Source organism: Zalophus californianus, chromosome 4 (genome assembly GCF_009762305.2).
Source record: "Zalophus californianus isolate mZalCal1 chromosome 4, mZalCal1.pri.v2, whole genome shotgun sequence".
Taxonomy (NCBI): domain Eukaryota; kingdom Metazoa; phylum Chordata; class Mammalia; order Carnivora; family Otariidae; genus Zalophus; species Zalophus californianus.
The window spans coordinates 23,585,748-23,609,605 of record NC_045598.1 but is presented as its reverse complement, the minus strand read 5'-3'; the positions used below and the strand labels follow the sequence as shown (position 1 = coordinate 23,609,605).

The window sequence follows — 23,858 nt, the reverse complement described above, 5'->3', positions numbered from 1 at the left end:
TTCCCTAAATGGTTATTAAAATAAAAAGAATTTTTTGTTATGGCTATATAATAAAATGACAAAATTCTTATTTTTGTCTATTGCCTCTACTCTTTTAAAGCCCTGTCACATGTATTGTCTTATTTGATCCTTAAAGTACTATTTTAAAAAAGAAAAAGAACAAGTAGTATTCTCATTTTACAGAGGAGACCAAATCACCACCTCAATTTTTACCTGATACCACCCATATCTATAACAGAGCTAGAATGAGAATCAGAGTTCACTTTTTCTAATTATTAGTATAATACTCTCAATATATTTGGCCTTGCTCAAGTTCAGATTGTCACGTGTCCCTATGAGCAAAATTAGTCCTGAGTTTGGTTTTTATAGATTGATTGTCACAGTAGTCAGTGGTATTTAGATTGTCATATCAAAGCTTTGTTAAATATGGCTTTTTTGGGTTGGCAAAGGAATCATTTGCCAATGTTTTGTTGAAATTAATGTCACACCCAGCTACTTTCTGTTGCAGACCCCCAGCAATGTGTTTGGCATTTCCCCTTCCTGCCCCCTCTGCTTTCCACTTTGCCCTTAGACGCTGTTAATGGAATTTGAATGCATTTTATGTCTGTTAGAAAAAAAAATGAGCCTCACCATGTACCTTATAATATACCATGTTGGCTTTCCTTCACCCAGGAAACAGCATCTGTCATTGACATGATACTGATTCCAGCTGGGTTCTAAGGAGGCCTCTGCCCCATAACTGTTTTGCTCTGTTTGCAGTGCGGGTCTGGGATGTCCGGCCATTTGCTCCTAAAGAGAGGTGTGTGAAGATATTTCAAGGAAATGTGCACAACTTTGAGAAGGTGAGTTCTGCATGGCAAAAGAACTTTACTGTCCATTTGAGTCAAAAATACATTTAAGATGGTGCTAAAACCAATATTTACATACATCAAATCATTATGTTGTACACCTAAAACTAAAACAATGTTCTATGTCAATTATATCTCAATTCAGGGGGGAAAAAGGGGTTGGTGCTAAGGATAGAGGGCAGTAGCTCTACTAAGAAGGGGATGCATTCCAGTTAACACTGTTCTTCATCAAAACTGTTCTTGCCAGAAATAAAACTAATAGAAGCATAGGGAGGAAGGCAGTCACATAGGTAGGTAGTGATGGGACCCCCTTTTTTTTAAGATTTTAAGATTAACTTAAGATTTCTGACTTCAACAAGATAGTCTTATCCTTTTAGTTCCTTGGAAACTTTGACCCTCAGCTCAGTGTTCCGTATGGAACCCAGACTTCCTGGCTATTACCCAGGTGGCTTCCCTCACCTTCCCAGTGACCAGCTCTTAGGGCCCTAAGACTACATCCCTCTCCTCAGTAAGGACCATGGCCCGAAGTTTGAGAGAAATTTTTTCTGTACTCACATCCTAGGTCAGCTCTTTTTTATTATTTTTTTAATATTTTATTTATTTATTTGACAGAGAGATAGCGAGAGCAGGAACACAAGCAGGGGGAGTGGGAGAAGGAGAAGCAGGCCTCCCGTGGAGCAGGGAGCCCGGTGTGGGGCTCGATCCCAGGACCCTGGGATCATGACCTGAGCCGAAGGCAGACACTTAATGACTAAGCCACCCAGGTGCCCCCGTCCTGGGTCAGCTCCTGATAGCAGCTTTTCCTCCAGATAATTTGTTAATATAGACATATGTTTTTCTTTTGAGAATCTATTTGATTCAGTTTCACTTTATAAATCAAATCTTAGGGTGCCTGGGTAGCTCAGTCAGTTAAGCATCTGCCTTTGGCTCAGGTCATGATCCCAGGGTCCTGGGATTGAGCCCCACATCAGACTCCTGCTTCTTTCTCTGACCCTCCCCCCACTTGTTCTCTCTTGCTCTCACTCTCCCAAATAAATAAATAAAATCTAAAAAAAATTTTTTTAATAAATCAAATCTTATTTTTTGTTGAATTTGGTTTTTTATTTTCCTTCAAGATAAAATTAATGAGGATCAAAATTAATGGAGCAAAGGGAAGCTCTATTTGTAGGCAGAATAAAATTTTGTTGCCAGGTCCACTCTTAATTTACTGTAAATTAAGCATTTTCTACAGTTGGTTTGTATGTTATATGAAATAAAGTATGCAGTCTTAGGCCACAGACTATAAGGTAATTGCAATTTAAAGTCTCAGGGCGCCTGGGTGGTTCAGTGGGTTAAGCGTCCGACTCTTGATTTCGACTCAGGTGATGATCTCAGGGTTGTGGTATCAAGCCCCACATTGGGCCCTGCACTAGGTGTGGAGCCTGCTTAAGATGCTCTCTCTCCCTCTTCCCGTCTCCTCCCCTCAAAAAAGAAAAAAAGAAAGAAATTTAAAGTCTTTCAGTGATTTTATAGTCTAATAAAGAGGGGTTTGGTACATTACTGTATTCATTGAATTCCTGCTTATTCATCTTTATAGAATCTTCTGAGATGCTCTTGGTCACCTGATGGAAGCAAGATAGCAGCTGGTTCAGCTGACAGGTAAGGATTACTGGGTGTGAGGTGAAGAATGATGAATCTCTCCAGGTACCTTGTGTGTAATCCATTAAGTGCAGATACCAAGCTGGAGCAGACATAGAGTTATAGCTGTCCTCAGAGAGGAAGCTGTGTGCATTGTGAGGGGCCTGAAGATCCCATCAGACAAGCACATCATTTCCACTCTGTGGATTCATTTTCGACCTGGAGGGTAAACACTTTCTTTACTTCTGTTGGATTCCCTTTGCCATCAAAGTAAAATCTAGGCTCCTTATCTGGCTCCAGTTTCCCTCATCAGATTCTTCTCCTATGCTTCAGTTCATTCAAATACGTGTTGTACTCACCTCCCCCACCATTGCCACAGTGCTTCACTTACATGGAACTTTCCGTGTCCTAACACCCCTGTGCCTCCAGGCTTCTCTCTCCTGTCCCCTCTCCTCCATTCTCTAGATTTCTTTAACTCTAGAAATCACCTCTGTGTTCTGTCTATAAACTTGCCCTGGCCCTGTCTCTCCTTTTCCTTTGGGGTAGCACTAATCACTCTCTACTCTGCACTGTCGTCACACCTTCCACATCGAACCTTTATCAGCATTCATTACATCTAACACTAAGACAAACAGAGTGGGGCACCATCACTAAATTACTTGCTCCCAGAGGTCAGGGAATGAGTCTTAGTCATCTGGAACCCAGAGCGGTATTTGACCTATTCTAAGCACTTAGTGAATATTACATGAATGAATTCCTAACTCAAGGACAGCACTCAAATCTTAGCCTACATATCAACTCAGCTGTTGGTAATGGCTGCCCGTGTTGAGGATGATAGGGGCAGGGTGCAGGTACAATAGGGAAAGTGCCATGATTGCTAGATGCCGATTGTGTCAGCATGTGAGCTAGGTATTTTCCAACCCCGGGCTGAATTCAGAGACTATGAGACTTTCCTAGCTGTCAGTTTAAACTGGCTCAGCCTGGGATGCCTGGGTGGCTCAGCTGGTTAAGTGTCTACCTTCGCCTCGGGTCATGATCCCAGGAGATCCCAGGGTCCTGGGATCGAGTTCCACATCGGGCTCCTTGCCTGGCAGAGAGCCTGTTTCTCCCATCTATCTGCTCTGCCTGCCGCTCCCCCTGCTTGTGCTCTTTCTCTCTGACAAAAAAATAAATAAAATCTTTTAAAAAAATAAAAATAAAAAATAAATAAACTGGCTCAGCCATTCAGCGATGAATTAGAAAGAGAAAAAATAAACTGGCTCAGCCATTCAGCGATAAATTAGAAAGAGAAAAAATAAACTGGCTCAGCCATTCAGCGATTAATTAGAAAGAGAAGGGAGATGAGGCGCCCACGTGGCTCAGTCGATTAAGCGTCTGTCTTCCGCTCGGGTAGTGATCCCAGGGTCCTGGGATCCAGCCCCATATCAGGCTCCCTGCTCAGTGGGGAGTCTACTTCTCCCTCTCCCTCTGCCCTTCCCCTCTGCTCATGCTCTCTCTCTCTGTCTCTGTCATGCTCTCTCTCAAATAAATAAAATCTTAAAAAGAGAGAAAGAAGGGAGAATTCTTCTGTCCAATGCTGCTGCGTTTGGTCCATCTATGGTGATATGTCCTTGGGAGGGAGTCAGAGGTGGGGATGCGGGTGCCCATGCCTAGGCTGATGGCTCACAGGTGCAGAATGGTGAAGAATGATAAGGCCCTCTGATGGCAGACTCTGGGTTTAGCTTCCATCGGGCGATGTCTTAACCTTTTTTAGGTTAACCCATCTTTCTCTCCGTTTAGAGGTTTTCCTACTACCCTACTACCCTTCTAAAACAGGCACCATCTGATAAACATGAGGCCTTCCCTGGGCTAGCCTAGACTCTCAGAGTTTTCTCCTCTATTTGGGGCCCTAGCACAGCCACAGAGAAGCCTCACTTTGGTCTGTTCCCACACCTTGTTGCCTGTGAACAATGCTGAACATACCTGAAGATTCCAGAGTTCACTTTTTTTTTTCCCTAGGCACTCTGAATGCTGAGATAAAAGGTCAAGTAGTGGGGTGTTTTCTAGGGGTCAGGGGTCCAGGTCAAACAGTGCCACATTGGTTTGCATCCTGGTGGTGTAGAAAGCTGCCTTGCGGAGGGAATCTAAGGGATTTTCAGTAGTCAGGTTTCTAAGGAAGACCTTAAGAAACAGGTCCACAGCCTAAAATGCATTCTGACAGAGTAAGAACCATTCTAAGTGTTTTTACATCATTTTCAGAAAAGATCTCTTTTGTTATGTAGTTAAGCTTTTAAGTGATATTTGCCTAAGCTTTTCTTCTGAGCGGTTTGTTGCTGCCATTGGTCCTTTCTTTCAGTGTCCTCTTCCCCTCCCCACTGTTCCTTTAAACCTTACATGTGTGCCTCATGGCTCTGGCCTGGGCACAGGCTGTATGTCTCCCTGCTGGGGTTGGCCACATTTCACAGGCCACCCTGCCAATTAGCCCCAAGTCAACAAGCAACTCTGTTATATAAGGAACCTGGTTCCTGCTGAATGTGGCCATGCCAAAGTAAGGGGAGGACAAGGAACCCCTCTAAATTTAGCATCTAATTGGTGGCCATGGAGAGTGAGGCCTTCAAGTAAACCCTTGGAGATCTGGGTTTCTGGCTTTTATGTTCCTGGGAAATGTATCCTCAGAAAATTGCTTTTCAGGGGCGCCTGGGTGGCTCAGCTGTTAAGCGTCTGCCTTCAGCTTGGGTCATGATTCCAGGATCCTGGGATCGAGCCCCCGGGCACCCTGCTTGGTGGGAAGCCTGCTTCTCCCTCTCCCACTCCCCCTGCTTGTGTTCCCTCTCTCACTGTGTCTCTCTCTGTCAAATAAATAAATAAAATCTTTAAAAAAAAAAAGAAAATTGCTTTTCAACTTGGCCTGGAATTGGCAAGTTTCCTCTCTCTACTTGCAAATCACCTCCCTCTTCATGTTCAAAATCAAAACCCTTCAATAGTTCCTATCCAGGACTGTGGGAAGACTGGCCAGTCTGTCTGCCATGAGTTAGTCAGCCTATTGTCTTCATGTTCGTCTGTTGTGATGATGAATGTATTCGTCATAACAGCTGTCGTTCTTGTGCCAAATGCTTCGCATACATCATCTCATCCATTTCTCTCAACCAAGCTACGGGATCAGTGTAGTCTCCGTCATCACAGTTAAGGAGAGAGGAGCTCAGAGAAGTTAAATACTTGTCTAAGGTTACTTAATGAGTAAATGGGTGCATGAGACTTGAGCCCGGGTCTTTCGGACTCCTGAGCTCAGACTTTGTTACTCTGCTGTATCATCCTGGGCTGGGTTCATGAGGGCATTATTTGCATGTAGCAAGAAAGAAAACCATAGGGAGAGCATGAACATCAGAGCCAAGGAGTCTGGAGGCAGATGGGCTTCCTGTTTCCCTCCCATCTTGCTTGGAACTTTTATTTAGTTCCTATTGAGTCTAGTCCTTGAGAGCTAAACATTGCAAATAAGAAGCTCATATTAAGTTGTATTTTAGACCCAAAGTGTAATGTCACATCAGCACCAAGCATTTTATAATCAAGTACTGGTAACTGTACCCTTTTAGGTGTGGACTGAACAAAACAATATTTATAACCTGCTCGAAAACCACCAGCCCTTTAAATTTACCAACAGAGGCACCTGGGTGGCTCACTCATTAAGCGTCTGTCTTCGGCTCAGGTCATGATTCCAGGGTCCTGGGATCAAGCCCCACATCGGGCTCCCTGCTCTGTGGGGAGCCTGCTTCTCCCTTTCCCACTCCCCCTGCTTGTGTTCCCTCTCTTGCTGTGTCGCTCTCTGTCAAAATAAATAAATAAAATCTTTTTTAAAAGAATAAATAAATTTACCAACGGATTATTTTTGCATGGTCATATGAAGATCATGTCTCTTTATTTTACCCTTCAGCCGAAAATGACCCAAGCAAGGTTGAAGGTCAAAAGAACTGAGGGGTCAGGGGAAATAGAAGATGTTTGAGGGTAGTAGGAGAAAGAAGAATACTGGAATATATTAAGAGTTCTCGTTTTAGTTCTGCCACTGAGCCACTGATGAACTGTCACCTTAGCTTTCTTATCTGTAAAATGAGTTTAGACTAGCTGGTCTAGTCATGGAATATATATTTGGGTTTTTGGGGGGCGGTTTTGTTGTGGGTTTTTTTTAAGATTTTATTTATTTATTTGACAGAGACACAGCGAGAGAAGGAACACAAGCAGGGGGAGTAGGAGAGGGAGAAGCAGGCTTCCCCTCGCAGCAGGGAGCCCGATGTGAGGCTCGATCCCAGGACCCTGGGATCACGACCTGAGCCAAAAGCAGACGCTTAACGACTGAGCCACCCAGGCGCCCCTATTTGGGTTGTTTTATAATGCAGAAATTTTCTGTCCCTTCTCTGGGCTCTGTGATTTGAATGCAGTACTGAGAAGCTCCAATGGATCTGCAGCCTAGGCTCCCAGCCTGCCATAAGTTGGATTACCTGTAAGACCTCCTGGATGGGGGCACCTAGGTGGCTCAGGTGGTTAAGCATCTGCCTTCAGCTTAGGTCATGATCTCCAGGTCCTGGGATCGAGCCCCATGTTGGGTTCCCAGCTCAGTGGGGAGTCTGCTTCTCCCTCTCCCCCTGCCTGTTCTCTCTCTGTCTCTGTCTCTCTCTCAAATGAATAATTAAAATCTTTAAAAAAAGAAAAAAAAGACCTCCTGGATGAATATCACGTGCTCTTTGAAGATTTCTGTGTGGGGACCGTAGGAAAAACTGTCTTTCTTCTCCATGTTCTTTCCTATCTCAAAAGCTTATGTTGGAGGAGCGCCAGGGTGGCTCGGTCGTTGGGCATCTGCCTTCGGCTCAGGTCATGATCCCAAGGTCCTGGGATCGAGCCCCGTGTTGGGCTCCCTGCTCAGTGGGAAGCCTGCTTCTCCCTCTCCCACTCCCCCTGCTGGTGTTCCCTCTCTTGCCGTCTCTCTCTCTGGCAAATAAATAAATAAAATCTTAAAAAAAAAAAAAAACTTATGTTTGAAATACCAGTAATGCTTATAGTTTTAGTTATTCCTATATCTCTGTTCAGTTACTCAGGGGTAGGATCCATCCCTTATTCAGAATCTATATTTCTAGTTTCCAAATGCCAGAACACAGTTCAGTAAATATGGGTATGTAAGTAAATCTTTGCATCCATTTCTCTTAAAAAGCCATGCCTTTACCCTCCCCTCAGCTCTAGGAAGCTTTAGCATTGCTCCTTATGATATCTTGCAGGTTCGTGTATGTGTGGGATACCACAAGCCGGAGGATTTTGTATAAGCTGCCTGGACATGCTGGCTCCATCAATGAAGTGGCTTTCCACCCCGATGAGCCCATCAGTAAGTCTGTCCTGACTTTGGGGAAACGGAAACTGGGAATCTCCCTAAAGGGGCCCTGAAAATAGAAAGGCAGAGGTGGATATCTGTTGTATGTGAATTTCCAGGTAGCCTTTATGGCTGTCCATTGACAGTCTCGCCATGGTTTTAAATGGTGATGGGAAGAACATGTTCCATCTTCTTCTTAATCTCAAAGGGAGCCTGATTAATCTGTTTCTAGTTCTCTTAAGTTTACTTGCTTTCAAGTCTGTGTTTCAGTGACATATTTGGATAAATAATATTTTCTAATATTCAGCTATAAATTACAACTTAACATTTTATTGGCTAGCTAATTAAACAATGGGCCTTGAATTTAAGGAGAGAATGTAACTTTCTCCAGGGCTAACTATAACAAGCAAAAATACATTTATAAAATGACTGGCACAGACATTGATTCTTCCCTAGAATGGCTGAGAAGGTCTTTTTCAAAGAGTTTGGCTGACATGGGACATCAGGGTTTAGATCCTGGTAATGCATTTCCCATAGCACAGTCCACCCCTGTGGTTTCAAGAGGACTTGGATTGAAAAGCCAGGCTACAGTTTCCTGTGAGTAGTGTTGAAGAGGAGGGGAATTTAAGCTAAATCCAATTGCTCTTTTATACCAAAATTGGCTCTTGACACAAGAGCCCTTGAGCACCAAGTCTCCTTGAGCCTTCATTAGTTCCAGTTATCTTCTCCATTCTCTTCACCTCAGTTCTCTCAGCATCCAGCGACAAGAGACTGTATATGGGGGAGATTCAGTGAAGACACGGAATGGAAGACCCACTGGCTGCTTGACCCTGAGACCTCAGGTGGCATAAGTGGCATCCAGTGGTGCCCAGGCCAGCAGCCTCCCTCAGATGAAGATCATTCCTAGCAAAAAGCAAGGAGGAGGTGGCCATATTCCAGCAACCACTGGTATCCTATTCCACCCGGATGATTAAGGCAAGCTGACAATAGCCTCTAAAAACCACCGGACAGATTTCAGGGACTGTTTGGGGTTTTCCTCTATTTTTTTTTTTTAAGGAAGATTTCTTCAAAGAGACAGACATGGATTGGTTTGTAGTTTCCTGTTTCCTAATCCAGGCCAAAAACAGGGAATGTGACTGAAATATGTTTGTTGGGGATTTTTTTTTTAATTCAATAACTGGCTTGTATATTTTTCTTTCTGTGTTTCTCTGAGTCATTTTGTATTAAAAACCAAGTAGATGCCTTTTTACAAGAGCCATGTGGATTGGATTTATTGCTGTCTTTTCTTTGAAGCTTGATCGTTGTAAATCTGAGCTGGGCATGATGGGGCCAGGGGGATACAATCCATTTAAACTCCCAAGATGCGGGGCGCCTGGGTGGTTCAGTCGTTAAGCGTCTGCCCTCGGCTCAGGTCATGATCCTAGGGTCCTAGGATCAAGCCCCGCATCGGGCTCCCTGCTCCACAGGAGACCTGCTTCTCCCCCTCACACTCCCCCTGCTTGTGTTCCCTCTCTCGCTGTGTCTCTCTCAAATAAATAAAATCTTTTAAAAAAAGAAATAATAAACTCCCAAGATGCTATTTACAGGGATGTTTAGGGGTTTTCCCCCCTTTTCGTCTTTTTAGATTTACTCTCATGAAGATTTATTCCCAGAGAATAATTACTCATAACAAACAATTACTCTCCTAGTAGACGCATAGCAGTCAAGAGGTGATAAGATCTAAAAGAACCTAGTTTTGGGGCGCGCCTGGGTGGCTCAGTTGTTAAGCGTCTGCCTTCGGCTCAGGTCATGATCCCAGGGTTCTGGGATCAAGGCCCACATCAGGCTCCCTGCTCTGCGGGAAGCCTGCTTCTCCCTCTCCCACTCCCCTTGCTTGTGTTCCCTCTTTCACTGTAGTCTCTCTCTGTCAAATAAATAAACAAAATCGGGGCGCCTGGGTGGCTCAGTTGGTTGGGTGACTGCCTTAGGCTCAGGTCGTGATCCCGGGGTCCTGGGATTGAGCCCCACATCAAGCCCCACATCGGGCTCCCCCTGCTCAGTGGGGAGCCTGCTTCTCCCTCTCCCTCTGCCTGCTGCTCCCCCTGCTTGTGCTCTCTCTCTCTGTCAAATAAATAAATAAAAAATCTTTAAAAAAATAAAATCTTTAAAAAAAAAGGAAAAAAAAAGAACTTAGTTTTTGTATACTTTGACACGATCTTTAATGACCAAGGTCTCTTTCTACTTTGCCTCCTGCCAAAAGCACTATTCTGAGCAGTGGTCCCTACAGTCAGGGCCCCTGGTGGGCATTAGATTGGGGGCAGCCTCAGCCAATAGGAGTGGCCGGCTGAAATGCTGCATCAAACTCAACTCAGAAGGAATATGATCAAGTTGTGGTGTCATTGGACCACATGACATCGTCATGACTTTTTTGTGCTTCTGCTTCCTTTTCTGTCTTTCCTAAACTGACAGGGACATTAAGAAATGCTATTAGTTGCTTTCTACCCTCAAAACAGGTTACTCTGTCCCTGGATCACTGGATGACTGCGCCCAGCACACACACTGGCACTGATGAATCCCATCTGGCATGGGGTTGTGGTGTGTGTCTTCTCAGAACCTCCTGTCTCAACCCAGAGGTCTTCACACCTGCCACCTGTTTGGAACATGTTTGGTTTTATACATATAGCTCCCAAACCTGAGTCATCTGTTTATCTCAAGTTGTAAGAGAGAGAGGATAGTTTTAAGTGAGCACACGTCCAAGATTTATTTAAGTCATTAATGAAGGAACCAACGGGATGGTAAAGCTGTCAAACCATTTACGTTTAATAGAGTGAATGAAATTTGAATAAAGTGTACTGGAAACAAAGTAATTTATTGTGCCTGCCAGAGTTCAGTAAGTCTCACAGGTGATGGGATCATGCTCAGATTGGGACTTAGAGATTGGGTAAGGGTGTTGCCAGGTGGACAAAGAACATGTGCGTTCCAAGAAACTACAGGCACAAGACTACGGGCACAAGCTTGAAAGCTTCATGCATTTCCTGAACCAAAAGAACTTCAGCTTGGTCAGAGGTGGGGACAGGAAAGTTGCAGAGTTAAGTTGGAGCCAAATTCTGGAGAGTTTGTCCTTCATGTACTAGATCCTATAGGTTAAGGTTTCCTAAAGTGTATTCTACAGAACAGTTTACCTGATACGTTAGGGACATTAGGACATAAAGAGCCCATGCCCAGATAAGTTTGGGGGGAAACTGGGTTAGATAAAGTGCAATCAGCTTTACTGCAGTACTGTTTCAGAGTCTTTAAAACACAAACTATAGGGGCGCCTGGATGGCTCAGTCGTTAAGCATCAGCCTTCGGCTCAGGTCATGATCCCAGAGTCCTGGGATTGAGTTCCACATCAGGCTCCTTGCTCAGTGAGGAGCTTGCTTCTCCCTCTCCCTCTGCCTGCCACTCCCCCTGCTTGTGCTCTCTCACTCACTCTCTCTGTCTGTGTGTCAAATAAATACTAAAAAAAAAAAACTATAGAGGAATCTTCACAGGGAATAGTGACTCAGATTTTAGGCGTGAGCAATAATTATACAGAAGGTTATGCCTTTAACCAGAACAGATTTGGCTAAAAATGGTTGGCAAGCTAGTCTTCACACCTCTAGCACTCTCAGACTTTACTCCCAAATCCCTCTCAAGCACCAGGCCCCTCCCCCATCTTCTGTCTCTCTCTTGGCTTAGGGGAGAACAAGACTTGAACCTTAACACTGCACTTTCAAAGCCTACCAGTCCCTTGAGAAGTTGGCTGTGACTAGGAGGAACCAAGGCCCTGGAGACTGCAAGGGCTTTCCTCTAACCTCAGCCTCTTTGCCCCTCCCAAGTGCCTTCTTCAAAGGCTGGATAGAAGCCATTAGCAGGAAATAGCAGCACCATTTAGAATTTGAAGGGAATAGCAGCGCTAGCCTGGGGAATAAAGATTTGAGTATAAAACATCCCCAGAGGGTGCAAATTGTATTCTCACTTTGGGAGAGATAGATTGCTCCCGAATGAGTAATGGCATCTCTGGTTTTCAGTTAATTTCCCTTTATGACTTCCACAGTCTCTCGCACTTAATACCATTGGCACTTAAAGAACCAAATCTTCTTTTGCGCTGGGTGGTTGAGTTTTGTGGGCTGAGCTCTGAGGGAGGTGGATTTGAACATGTCAGGAATCTGATTCTTCACAGCAAAACTCCAGTTATGCATTTCTCACTGATAGACCTGGAGTCTGCTGCTTGTTAATATCTCAGAAGTGCATGGACGGTAAACTGAGGTGTGAGAGAGAGAAAGCTGAGCAATTTGGGGCTGCAGGCAGTGGAGGCGTAGGGAAAGGCCATCAGGCCATTTGAGTTCGGACAGAATTGCTCCTTCCGAGAGACTTTAGGTCTTGACAGCTGTGTCCCAGGACAAAGGGAGGGGCCAGACTTAAAAGACAACCCCTATTCCTTTTTTTTTATAATTTTTTATTGTTATGTTAATCACCATACATTACATCATTAGGGGTTTTTGATGTAGTGTTCCATGATTCATTGTGCATAACACCCAGTGCTCCACGCAGAATGTGCCCTCTTTAATAGCCAACACCAGGCTAACCCATCCCCCCACACCCTTCCCTCTAGAACCCTCAGTTTGTTTTTCAGAGTCCATCGTCTCTCATGGTTCGTCTCCCCCTCCGACTTACTCCCCTTCATTCTTCCCCTCCTGCTATCTTCTTCTTCTTTTTTTTTCTTAACATATATTGCATTATTTGTTTCAGAAGTACAGATCTGTGATTCAACAGTCTTGCACAATTCACAGCGCTCACCATAGCACATACCCTCCCCAATGTCCATCACCCAGCCACCCCATCCCTCCCACCCCCCACCACTCCAGCGACCCTCAGTTTGTTTCCTGAGATTAAGAATTCCTCATATCAGTGAGGTCATGTGATACATGTCTTTCTCTGATTGACTTATTTCACTCAGCATAACACCCTCCAGTTCCATCCACGTCGTTGCAAATGGCAAGATCTCATTCCTTTTGATGGCTGCATAATATTCCATTGTGTATATATACCACCTCTTCTTTATCCATTCATCTGTCGATGGACATCTTGGCTCTTTCCACAGTTTGGCTATTGTGGACATTGCTGCTATAAACATTGGGGTGCATGTACCCCTTCGGATCCCTACATTTGTATCTTTGTGGTAAATACCCAGTAGTGCAATTGCTGGATCGTATGGTAGCTCTATTTTCAACTGTTTGAGGAACCTCCATACTGTTTTCCAGAGGGGTTGCACCAGCTTGCATTCCCACCAACAGTGTAGGAGGGTTCCCCTTTCTCCACATCCCCGCCAACATCTGTCGTTTCCTGACTTGTTAATTTTAGCCATTCTGACGGGTGTGAGGTGGTATCTCATTGAGGTTTTGATTTGGATTTCCCTGATGCCGAGCGATGTTGAGCACTTTTTCATGTGTCTGTTAGCCATTTGGATGTCTTCTTTGGAAAAATGTCTGTTCATGTCTTCTGCCCATTTCTTAATTGGATTATTTGTTCTTTGGGTGTTGAGTTTGATAAGTTCTTTATAGATTTTGGATACTAGCCCTTTATCTGATATGTCATTTGCAAATATTTTCTCCCATTCTGTCGGTTGTCTTTTGGTTTTGTGGACTGTTTCTTTTGCTGTGCAAAAGCTTTTTATCTTGATGAAATCCCAATAGTTCATTTTTGCCCTGACTTCCCTTGCCTTTGGCGATGTTTCTAGGAAGAAGTTGCTGTGGTTGAGGTCGAAGAGGTTGCTGCCTGTGTTCTCCTTTAGGATTTTGATGGACTCCTGTCTCACGTTTAGGTCTTTCAACCATTTGGAGTCTATTTTTGTGTATGGTGTAAGGAAATGGTCCAGTTTCATTCTTCTGCATATGGCTGTCCAATTTTCCCAACACCATTTGTTGAAGAGACTGTCTTTTTTCCATTGAACATTCTTTCCTGCTTTGTCAAAGATGAATTGACCATAGAGTTGAGGGTCCATTTCTGGGCTCTCGATTCTGTTCCATTGATCTATGTGTCTGTTTTTGTGCCAGTACCATACTGTCTTGATGATGACAGCTTTGTAATAGAGCTGGAAGTCCGGAATTGTGATGCCGCCAGCTTTGCTTTTCTTTTTCAAGATTCCTCTGGCTATTCGGGGTCTCTTCTGGTTCCATACAAATTTTAGGATTATTTGTTCCATTTCTTTGAAAAAAGTGGATGGTATTTTGATGGGGATTGCATTGAATGTGTAGATTGCTCTAGGTAGCACTGACATCTTCACAATGTTTGTTCTTCCAATCCATGAGCGTGGAACATTTTTCCATTTCTTTGTGTCTTCTTCAATTTCTTTCATGAGTATTTTATAGTTTTCTGAGTACAGATCCTTTGCCTCTTTGGTTAAATTTATTCCTAGGTATCTTATGGTTTTGGGTGCAATTGTAAATGGGATTGACTCCTTGATTTGTCTCTCTTCTGTCTTGTTGTTGGTGTATAGGAATGCCACTGATTTCTGTGCATTGATTTTATATCCTGCTACTTTACTGAATTCCTGTATGAATTCTAGCAGTTTTGGGGTGGAGTCTTTTGGGCTTTCCACATACAGTATCATATCATCTGCAAAGAGAGTTTGACTTCCTCTTTGCCAATTTGGATGCCTTTGATTTCTTTTTGTTGTCTGATTGCTGTGGCTAGGACTTCTAATACTATGTTGAATAGCAGTGGTGAGAGTGGACATCCCTGCCGCGTTCCTGACCTTAGGGGAAAAGCTGAGAGCTTTTCCCCATTGAGAATGATATTCGCTGTAGGTTTTTCATAGATGGCTTTTATGATATTGAGGTATGTACCCTCTATCCCTATACTCTGAAGAGTTTTGATGAAGAAAGGATGCAAGACAGCCCCTATTCCTGTGGGACTAAATGAAGCCAAGTCTGAGCTCTGAGCCTGCCCTCTGCCCTCTGGTCAATTGTCTCAGTATCCCAGACCCACCCTCTCTGCATCAAGCCCTGAGCTATTTCCAAACTCTCTTCCTTTCTTCTAGGCTTCAACTTCTTTTCCTCCCTTGCCTCTGACACCCACCTAAACTCTTAGATCTTTAACTTTTATCCTCTAGATCAGTAGTTCTCAACTCAGCAATTTTGCCTGCACCCCCCCCGCCCCCCCCCCCGCCGCCCCGCAGCGGACACTTGGCAATGTCTGAAGACTTCTTATTGTCACAAGCAGAGGGATGCTATGCACATCTAGTGGGTAGGGGCCAGAATTGCTCAAAGAATTAGATGCTCCGAAATGTCAGTGATGCTCTTGAAAAACCCTGCTCCGGAACAGTGATTCTCGAAGCGTGCTCTCTGGGACAGCAGTAGCAGCACCTGAGAACATGCTAGAAATTCACATTCTAGAGCCCTACCTGAGACCTACTGAACCAGAAATTTAGGGGAAAGGAAGTCTTCAGCAATTTGTTTTCACAAGCCCTACAAGTGATTCTGATGCAAGCTGGCGAGCCAAGGCTTCACGGGCTCAGAGAGTTTTAATCTTTCCTAGGAGAGCCACAGAGGCTTCTGTTTACTCATTAATAGCTGCCCCTAAGTATTTGTTTAGCAGTTCTTTCTGGCTTAGTGCTGTTACATGCATGATCTCATTTGATTGTCACAAACGGGGCAACAGGTTCAAAGAGAAGTAACACCCAAGATTAGCCAGCTAGTAAGTAGCAAAGCCAGAATGTCAACCTAGCTCGAGGTCTTACCCATCACCACAACGTAATCTTAGTGGGCTTTTAACCTTGAATGCGCATTAGAATCAGCTGGGGAGTCTTTAAAACTCCAGATGCTTAGATCATACCCCAGGCCAGTTAAATCAGAATCTCTGGGGTGAGCATGAATATTTTTTTTAAAGATTTTATTTATTTATTTGAGAGAGAGAATGAGATAGAGAGAGCATGAGAGGGGGGAGGGTCAGAGGGAGACTCAGACTCCCCGCTGAGCAGGGAGCCCAATGCAGGACTCGATCCCAGGACTCCAGGATCATGACCTGAGCCAAAGGCGTTTGCTTAACGAGGATGAATATTTTTTAAAGCTTCCTTAGGTGATTGCAATATAAAATCAAGGTTAAGGACGTTAGCATTAGCCAAGGCTACAGCAATAGCCGGGAGGGCAGTGTAAAGCCAAATTGACTTCCCCTGCCCTCCCTTGGCTCTCCTGGAAACCTCTGCTCGGACACATGGTCTTTGCGAGCTTACACCCACTTTTTCCAAGCCCATGGCTGAGCTAAAACTTTGGATATTGGCCAGAGAGCAGAGGTTGCTCCATTGTAATCAGTGATCATCTCTACCTGACAACTTGGGGCTTTGTTTAGGAAAAAAAAGACCTGTGACTTCCCTTCAGAACCCCAGGGATAGCATCCAAAGGTGCTAGAGCTAGAAAGGGACTTCCAGGTGCTTAGGTCATCAGGTCCAACCTCAACTTACAGGAGGGAAAACAGAGGAGGTACAGGTTTCCCAAGATCACGGGCATATTATTAAGTCAGGGGTTTTGCTCACTCAGGAAGGAGTTATTTAACACCCCTCTGTGACAGGCGCTGTGCTAGGCTCTGAGAATACAGAAATGACAGAAATACAGTTTCTTTTTTTTTTTTTTAAGAGTTTATTTGTTTGACAGAGAGACACAGCGAGAGAGGGAACACAAGCAGGGGGAGTGGGAGACGGAGAAGCAGGCTTCCCTCTGAGCAGGGAGCCTGATGCAGGGCCTGATCCCAGGACCCTGGGATCATGACCTGAGCTGAAGCCACCCAGGCACCCCAGAAATACAATTTCTTTGGGAGTTCCCACGGCAGAATGGTGGGGAGAAAAACAAAAGCCAGGGCCTCTCAAATTTTTCCCCTTCAGTGTCCTTAACGGCAGAGGAGAATGAACTGGGGCAGAAGGAGAGAGTTGAAATTAGTAACTTTGAAATGGGGGCACCTGGGTGGCTCAGTCAGTTAAGTGGCTGCCTTCGGCTCAGGTCATGATCCCAGGGTCCTAGGATCGAGCCCCACATCGGGCTCCCTGCTCCGCGGGAAGTCTGCTTCTCCCTCTCCCACTCCCCCTGCTTGTGTTCCCTCTCTCGCTGTGTCTCTCTCTGTCAAATAAATAAATAAAATCTTTAAATAAAATAAAAATAAATAACTTTGAAATGTTACCTTAAATCTAAAATGTAAGACCCCCCCATTAACTTATTATTTTGAAATTTTCAAACAAAAATTGAAAGATTAATATAGTGAATACCTATATGCCCCACCTATATTCAATAATTCAATAATCTCTATCTGTCACACACATGTATATACAACTTTCAATGACTATTGAAAGAGACATCATAATTCTTCACTCCCAAATATTCCCAAATACTTCAGCAAGCATCTCCTAAGAATTTTTTTCCATCACCACAGTAACATTACCAAACCTATGAAAATTAGCAGCAATTCCATAATACCATCTAATGATCATATTAAAATTTCTTCCGTATCAAAAATGTCTTTTATAGGGGCGCCTGGGTGGCTCAGTCGTTAAGCGTCTGCCTTCAGCTCGGGTCATGGTCCCAGGGTCCTGGGATCGAGCTCCACATCGGGCTCCCTGCTCAGCAGAGAGTCTGCTTCTCAACCTCTCCTCCCTGCTCCTGCTCTCTCTTGCTACCTCTGTCTCTCCCTCTCTCCAAAAAAAAAAAATATTTTTTTTTTAAAAATGTCTTTTGTAGCTATTTTTTCAGTCTGGAATCCATCAGGTTTCATGTGTCTGGCTATCCTGTCTCTCTAATGTCTCTTAACTCAGAGCAGTCCCCCTACCTTTTTCCTAGAGAAATTGACTATTTAAATGTACGTGGTTTTGTATGCTGCTTCATAATGTAGCTGTGCTTGTTTTACATTAATAAATGTTTTAAATGACTGAGCACTAAGTAAAATTGACACTCCGGGAAAAGGTAACACGTTTATCTGCGCTTTGTGTCATCTCATGCCCTTGTTTTAGGAAGAGCTACAAATAAGCAACTCAAATAGAATCTAATCCATACTGTCAAAGGCATACCTACAAGCCAGGAGGCAGTGCCTGAGGAGTTAGAGTAAGTTTTACTGAGGATCAGAACATGGGGAGGGAGCCGGGAGCCCGGAAGTACCGCCTAGATGGTGGAAACCACAAATCGGGTGTGTTCAAAAATAAGACACGGCACAAGGCCGTAACAGCATGTTGGGGGTGGGGGGCGGGTGGCAGGCAGATGAGTAGGAACCTTGGAAAGAATTGGAGCCAGATTGCAAAGGGTCATGAGAGTCAGGGTGGCAGCTCTGGGCTGGTTTTGCAGAAAGGGGGCCAGCTCAGGTTTCTCCCTGCTCTGCACAGGCGGACGACCACACCTGACGAGGCTTTGCTTCCAGTTCTGGGTACCCCTCTCAGAAGATCATTGTGAGGAACAGTTGTGGGAGCCAGGGACGACAGGCCACTGTCTTCATACATCAGATGGCCACGCTGGAAAAGAGAAAAGGCTCTTACTCTGGGAGGCTTCAGAGTGCAGAGCCCAGACGAAGTGGACTAAAAGAAGGTAGATTCGCACTCAACAAAGAAAGCAACCGAGTCAGAGCTGCCCACGGATGGCACGATAGGGAGTTCCTCCCCTCTGGAGGTGTGCAAGCAGAAGCTGGGTGACCATTTCAGAAATGTCTGTGTTGTATCGATTTAGAGGGCTCAAGCGGCTCATAGAATCCCCGGGGAGTCTATGACAAAGTACCTGTAAGCAGGTCGTGCTGCAGAGATTGGGGTTGAGCCTGGGCTGGTGTGGGGCCCTGGTTCAGGTGCAGGTGTCTGCCCACTAACACTGGGAGCCATGCAATTAGAGACCCCTTTTCCAGCTCCACTGTTCTATGATTGTAGATGCCCTTTGCCTCAGACTCTAAGATGGTAATTTTAGGGTTCAGTGCATCATTTGTTGTGAAAGGACACCTGGGTGAGGGGATGGGGAGCCAGTAGGGGACTGGGAATCCTCTTAGGGCCTGGGGTTGGGAGGCCTGAGCCAACCCTGCCGTCTTCCTATCCTGGGGGGACCCCTGGACAAGTGCAGCCTCCAGCACAGCATCTTGAAGGCCCAGCGAAGTCGAAGTACGGGGCTGATTGGAGGGGCCATCTCACCATGCCTTGTCCCCAGCTCAGATGGCCCGAGGGCAGACTTTAACTAGAAGCCCACGTGGCCACCAGGGGCTAGTGGAAAGGGAGATCTGTCTTGGCTGTCCACAGAGGCCGTGCTAGGGGTTCTGGACCCCCACTGCCCCAGACAAGGAGACGACACTTTCTACGAGCTGTTTGGGGTCTCCTGACCTAGACCCTGCCCGTTCACGGACACCTCGTTCCATCGTCTTCCTTTTTCTCTCAACCATTCCTTCTTAGCAGAGATTTTTTTTTTTCCTTTTAAGAGTTGCTCTAAAAAAAAGAGTTGCTCTAAAAACTGAGATTTTGAAGCCAGTTGGTTGGAGAGGAGTGGTGGCAGTAAGGAGGCAAGAGGAGGTAAAAAGTATGTGCAGAAGTTAAAAAAAAAGAAGGGGTCATAGTTCCTGAAACACACCTCGCTGTTCGGCACTTGTGTGTCTGCACTTCTTTTTCTGCCTGGCAGCCTAAACCTGAGTCAGCACCATCTTGTCTCTGACGTTTTTTATCACTACCTAACCGCAAGCAGAGTTAACCACTCTCCACCATTCTGTCTCTGTACCTTGTAGGCGCTCTGCCCCTCTATGCATCGCTAGTAACTACCTGCTTGTCTGTCCTGCCTCCCCCACAGGCCCAAGAGTCACAAACTCAGGCACCGTCAGGGGCCAGAGAGGGAAGGCAGGTGGACGAAACCCCTGGGTTTAAGAGGATAGGCAGAGGGGGTGCCTGGCAGGCTCAGCGGGTGGAGAACCTGACTCTTGATCTCAGGGTTATGAGTTCGAGCCCCATGTTGGGGGTAGAGATTACTTAAGAAAAAAAGAAGAAGAAAAAAGAAAAGAAGCAGCAGACGATGCCACACTGTTGGCCAGTGTGCTAACTTAACCCCCACGCCTTTATCCCGAGGATTCTTGGGGGCACCTATCCTCTTCATTTTCAATTCCAGAGCTCCTAGTGCGGTGCCTGGCACAGCCATAGACCTGACCCAGAGGTCTTGAGATCCAGCTCTCTTAATGTGCTGTGTGGCTTAACTGAACTCACACAACCCCTCTGCCCTTCAGGTTCTCCCCTTCTTTGTCTCTCCCCTCTTCCAAAAAGGCCCCTTGAAGCTCATCCAGGCCAGCAGTCTCCCCACGTTGTCCCCAAGAGACCTTGGATTGAGGGGCTGATTTGGAGGCCTTCACAGGATGTGAAGACAGACTGACAGAGCAGGCTGCTGATTCTCTTTCCCCAAACACACCAGAGCAGTTCCACTTTGTTGTTTTAGAATGTATGATTTCTTTGGAAGAAGAGGTTCTGTAAAAAAGAAAAGCTCGAAAAATGCAAGGAACGAAACAGGAATATTACAGGTGAAGTAGTTCGGCCTGGGGACAAATCTTGATTCTGCCATGTCCCTGTTGTGTGTGTGACCCTGGACAAGTGCTCCAACCTCTCTGAGCCTCAGTTTCCCCATATGGAAAAAGGGGATGATGATGATAGCACCTACCTTAAAGGTGTGTTGGGAGGTTTGATGAGTTACTGCAGAGAAAATCGCTCTGAACAGGACCCAGAATGCTTAAGAGACGTTAGCTTTTATGATATTATATAAAATATATTTGGTCTTTGTCCCCATTTCTGAGATCTACTAAAATTCCTGGAATTTCCTCCGTGATAAGATTGCCTTTTGTTATTTCTGAGTCCCCTTGGATCACGTCTGCACTTTTTCTAATGAGGGGACTTAGGAGGGGACCTTAGGATGGGAACCCCAACAGACTCAGGATGGGACTGGTCACCAGACAGACCAGGCGATAAGAGGGGAAACTTTCAGCTGCTTACACTCATCTCTGGGAAGACCTGGTTGAGGAAGCCCTGCAGACTGAACTCTATAAAATCTCTTGAGCAATGAGATCCAGAGCAGCTTCCGGGCTGGTGAACCCACTAGAAGTGTGGTGCACGCCAACCCCACAGAGAGAGAAGTGTCTGGGACCCTTCCAGACATTGCCTGACCTACCTCTTCATCTGGCTGTTCATTTGTAGCCTTTATAAGAAACCAGTAAAGGTGGGCGCCTGGGTGGCTCAGTTGGTTAAGCGACTGCCTTCGGCTCAGGTCATGATCCTGGAGTCCCGGGATCGAGTCCCGCATCGGGCTCCCTGCTCGGCAGGGAGTCTGCTTCTCCCTCTGACCCTCTTCCCTCTCGTGCTCTCTATCTCTCATTCTCTCTCTCTCAAATAAATAAATAAAATCTTTAAAAAAAAAAAAGAAAGAAAAGAAACCAGTAAAGGTAAGTCAAGTACCTTCCTGAGTTCTGTGAGCTGTTCATGAGTGAATTATAGAACCTGAGGAGGAGGTCATGGGGACCCCCGACTTAGAGCTGGTTGGTGAGAAGCAGGGGTGACCAGAGACTGCAACTGGCAATCTGTGGAGTGCAGGCGGTCTTGTGGGACTGACCCTTAGCTGCGGGGCTGCGCTCCTTCTTGGTAGTCAGTGTCCAAACTGAAGTGAATCGTTGGACAACCAGTTGGTGTTGGAGAATTGGTTGGTGTCAGAAAATACCCCAGAAACTATCATTAGTGAGCACATTCCATCCTCTACCATGGAAGAAGGAGAAATTAATAGGCTCAACATGTCAGCTATCTCATGAGAGAACTTTCTCAGGAACTCTCAGTGTTAACCCTCAGAGGGACTATGGTGGAAGATTCAGACCCTGTGCCTTCTTGGTTTAGTGCAAAGGAGGAACTCCTCACCACCCGGTAAATCTCAGGCCCGCAGCAGCCCCTCCTGTGCCTCTCTCCAGGGCTGCCCATGATTCTGCCTCCTCACTCAGGAAGTGTGGCTATGCTCTGAATCATCTCTGTCCTTTATTTCTAAATCCTGCTTTGTTTGCCCCACAGTCTTTCCCTACTTGAGGGGTTACTCATCCTTCATGCCGGCTATTACCAGCCCCTCTGGACGTCATCCCCGGCTCCAAACCCCCTGCCCCCGTGTCTTTCAAAGCTGTTTCTGGCTGTTTCTACAGTTAGACCACCTTCCCCCTGAGAACCCTGGCCTTCTAGGGGGTAAAGAGGGCATGAGGTGTGCTGAAGCCCGGGGCCAGGAAGATCATTCATTCACCCCGTATTTGCTGACTCCTGACACCATCCAAGCCCGGTGGGATATAGAGATAATATATGACCCGGTTGCTATCTGCAGAGAGCTCGGTGTATTGGGGGAATCCAGCGAAATTGGACAAGTACAGTAAATCCCAGTAAAAGCTTTGAGGGAGGTAGCACAGACCACTGCCAGCCCAAATGTGGGGCACCACCCTGGGTCACAGGGGGTCAGGGAAGGCCTCCGAGAGGAAGTGACAGTTGACCTGAGATTTGAAATTTGCAGTTCTTCGGGCTAAGAATTTAGATGGGAGACACACTCTAGACAGAACAAAACATGCAAAGCTTGGAAGATGTCATGGTGTGTGTGTGGCTTCATCGGGGCAAGGCTTGGACTCAGTGGAATGACCGGGGGCCAGAGGCTAATTCTGCTGAGGTCAGATAGGCCCTCCTTTGTCCCGGGGGACAGACTTAAGAGCACTTCAGCCAGGGGTGCTTGGGTGGTTTAGTTGTTAAGCGTCTGCCTTCGGCTCAGGTCATGATCCCAGGGTTCTGGGATCGAGCCCCGCATCGGGCTCCCTGCTCAGAGGGAAGCCTGCTTCTCCTCTTCCACTCCCCCTGCTTGTGTTCCCTCTCTCATTGTGTCTGTCAAATAAATAAATAAAATCTTAAAAAAAAAAAAAGAGTGCTTCAGCCAGGCCTTGGAACAGGGTGTCCCAGGCGTGATGTGATCCAGACGGGAGCTGGCAAGGGCTGGTTACAGCCCCAGTGGATCCCACTGCTATTACAGGGATTAAATGAGATACTATATGTCAAGCACCCGGCTAGAGTAAGCACTCAATACCTGGTAGCTATTATTGTTAATATTATTGAATTGCATCGTTAGGGTCACGGAGGAAGCTGGCAGAGGCTCTATCTGGAAGAGGCCCCAAAGAGGATCTGCTAGAGAACCATTACATCTGGGCCGAGGCTTCGTGGGGCTAGTTCTCATTCTTTTGTGGGAAACAGACTCTTTGAAGAATCTGATGAAAGCCGTGGAGCCTCTCCCCAGAAAAAGGCACATCTGCTCACACGAAGCTTTGCATATTATTTCAGGGACTTCACAGACTCCTGGAAGCCCCCGTCTAGTCATAGCACCTGGTTGGACACAGCTGTTACTTACCAAACATGGCTGAGGAAAGTTCCCACTGTTACCTCCGCCTGTTATTCCAAGTGAAAACCTCAGCACGTGTAGTTTCAACTCCAGGAATATCCTGTGTGTTTTAAAATATCCAGCAGCATGCCCAGGAATGGCTGGGAGAGGACCAGTGAGGAGATCATTTTAGTAGTCTGGGGAGAAGATGGGGCTGGCTTTTGGCTTCAGAGGTACACAGTCTCCCCAGGCATGCAGGGCCCTCCCTGGGCTTGGTTTCATGCTCCGCTGGGTTGTCACCCTCAGCTTTTTAACAAGGAGCCTTGCATTTTCCTTTTGCAGCGGACCCCACAGAAGATCATAATAATGCATTCAAGTACTTACTATGTGAGCAGCATACAAGTGGCAGGGCTGGGACTGGAACCTAGGCTGTTTCGGTGCAGAACCACAGGTCTGGATCTGCATCACACTGCTCTCTGGGTCAGAAGGGCTAGTTAGAGGGGAGAGGACGGGCGAGAGTTGGCAGTGTTCTGTTTCTTCTGCCAAAACACTATTCACTCCTATGCCTCTCCTTCCCTCCTATTGTCTTCTCAGTATTAACGCCATTTCCTCGAGGGGGCCCTTCCCGGTCTCCACACCTGGAATGTGCCCCCTTATGATCTCTTTTACCCTTTATTGTCCTTGAGAGCACTCATCAGAATCTGTCATTATGTA

The 23,858-nt window shown here is 45.8% G+C and overlaps 1 protein-coding gene across 1 annotated transcript in view; it reads left to right on the top strand.

Annotated features, from left to right (window-relative positions):
• SNRNP40 (small nuclear ribonucleoprotein U5 subunit 40) overlaps positions 1-9,194 on the top strand; it is a 33,043-nt gene extending 23,849 nt beyond the window's left edge. Inside the window, exons 7-10 of the mRNA XM_027583765.1 lie at positions 760-842; positions 2,425-2,486; positions 7,706-7,809; positions 8,540-9,194. Of these exons, the coding sequence (XP_027439566.1) occupies positions 760-842; positions 2,425-2,486; positions 7,706-7,809; positions 8,540-8,589 (299 nt within the window). The 3' untranslated portion in view covers positions 8,590-9,194. The remainder of the gene's footprint in view (positions 1-759; positions 843-2,424; positions 2,487-7,705; positions 7,810-8,539) is intronic.
• Positions 9,195-23,858: the final 14,664 nt, after the last annotated feature.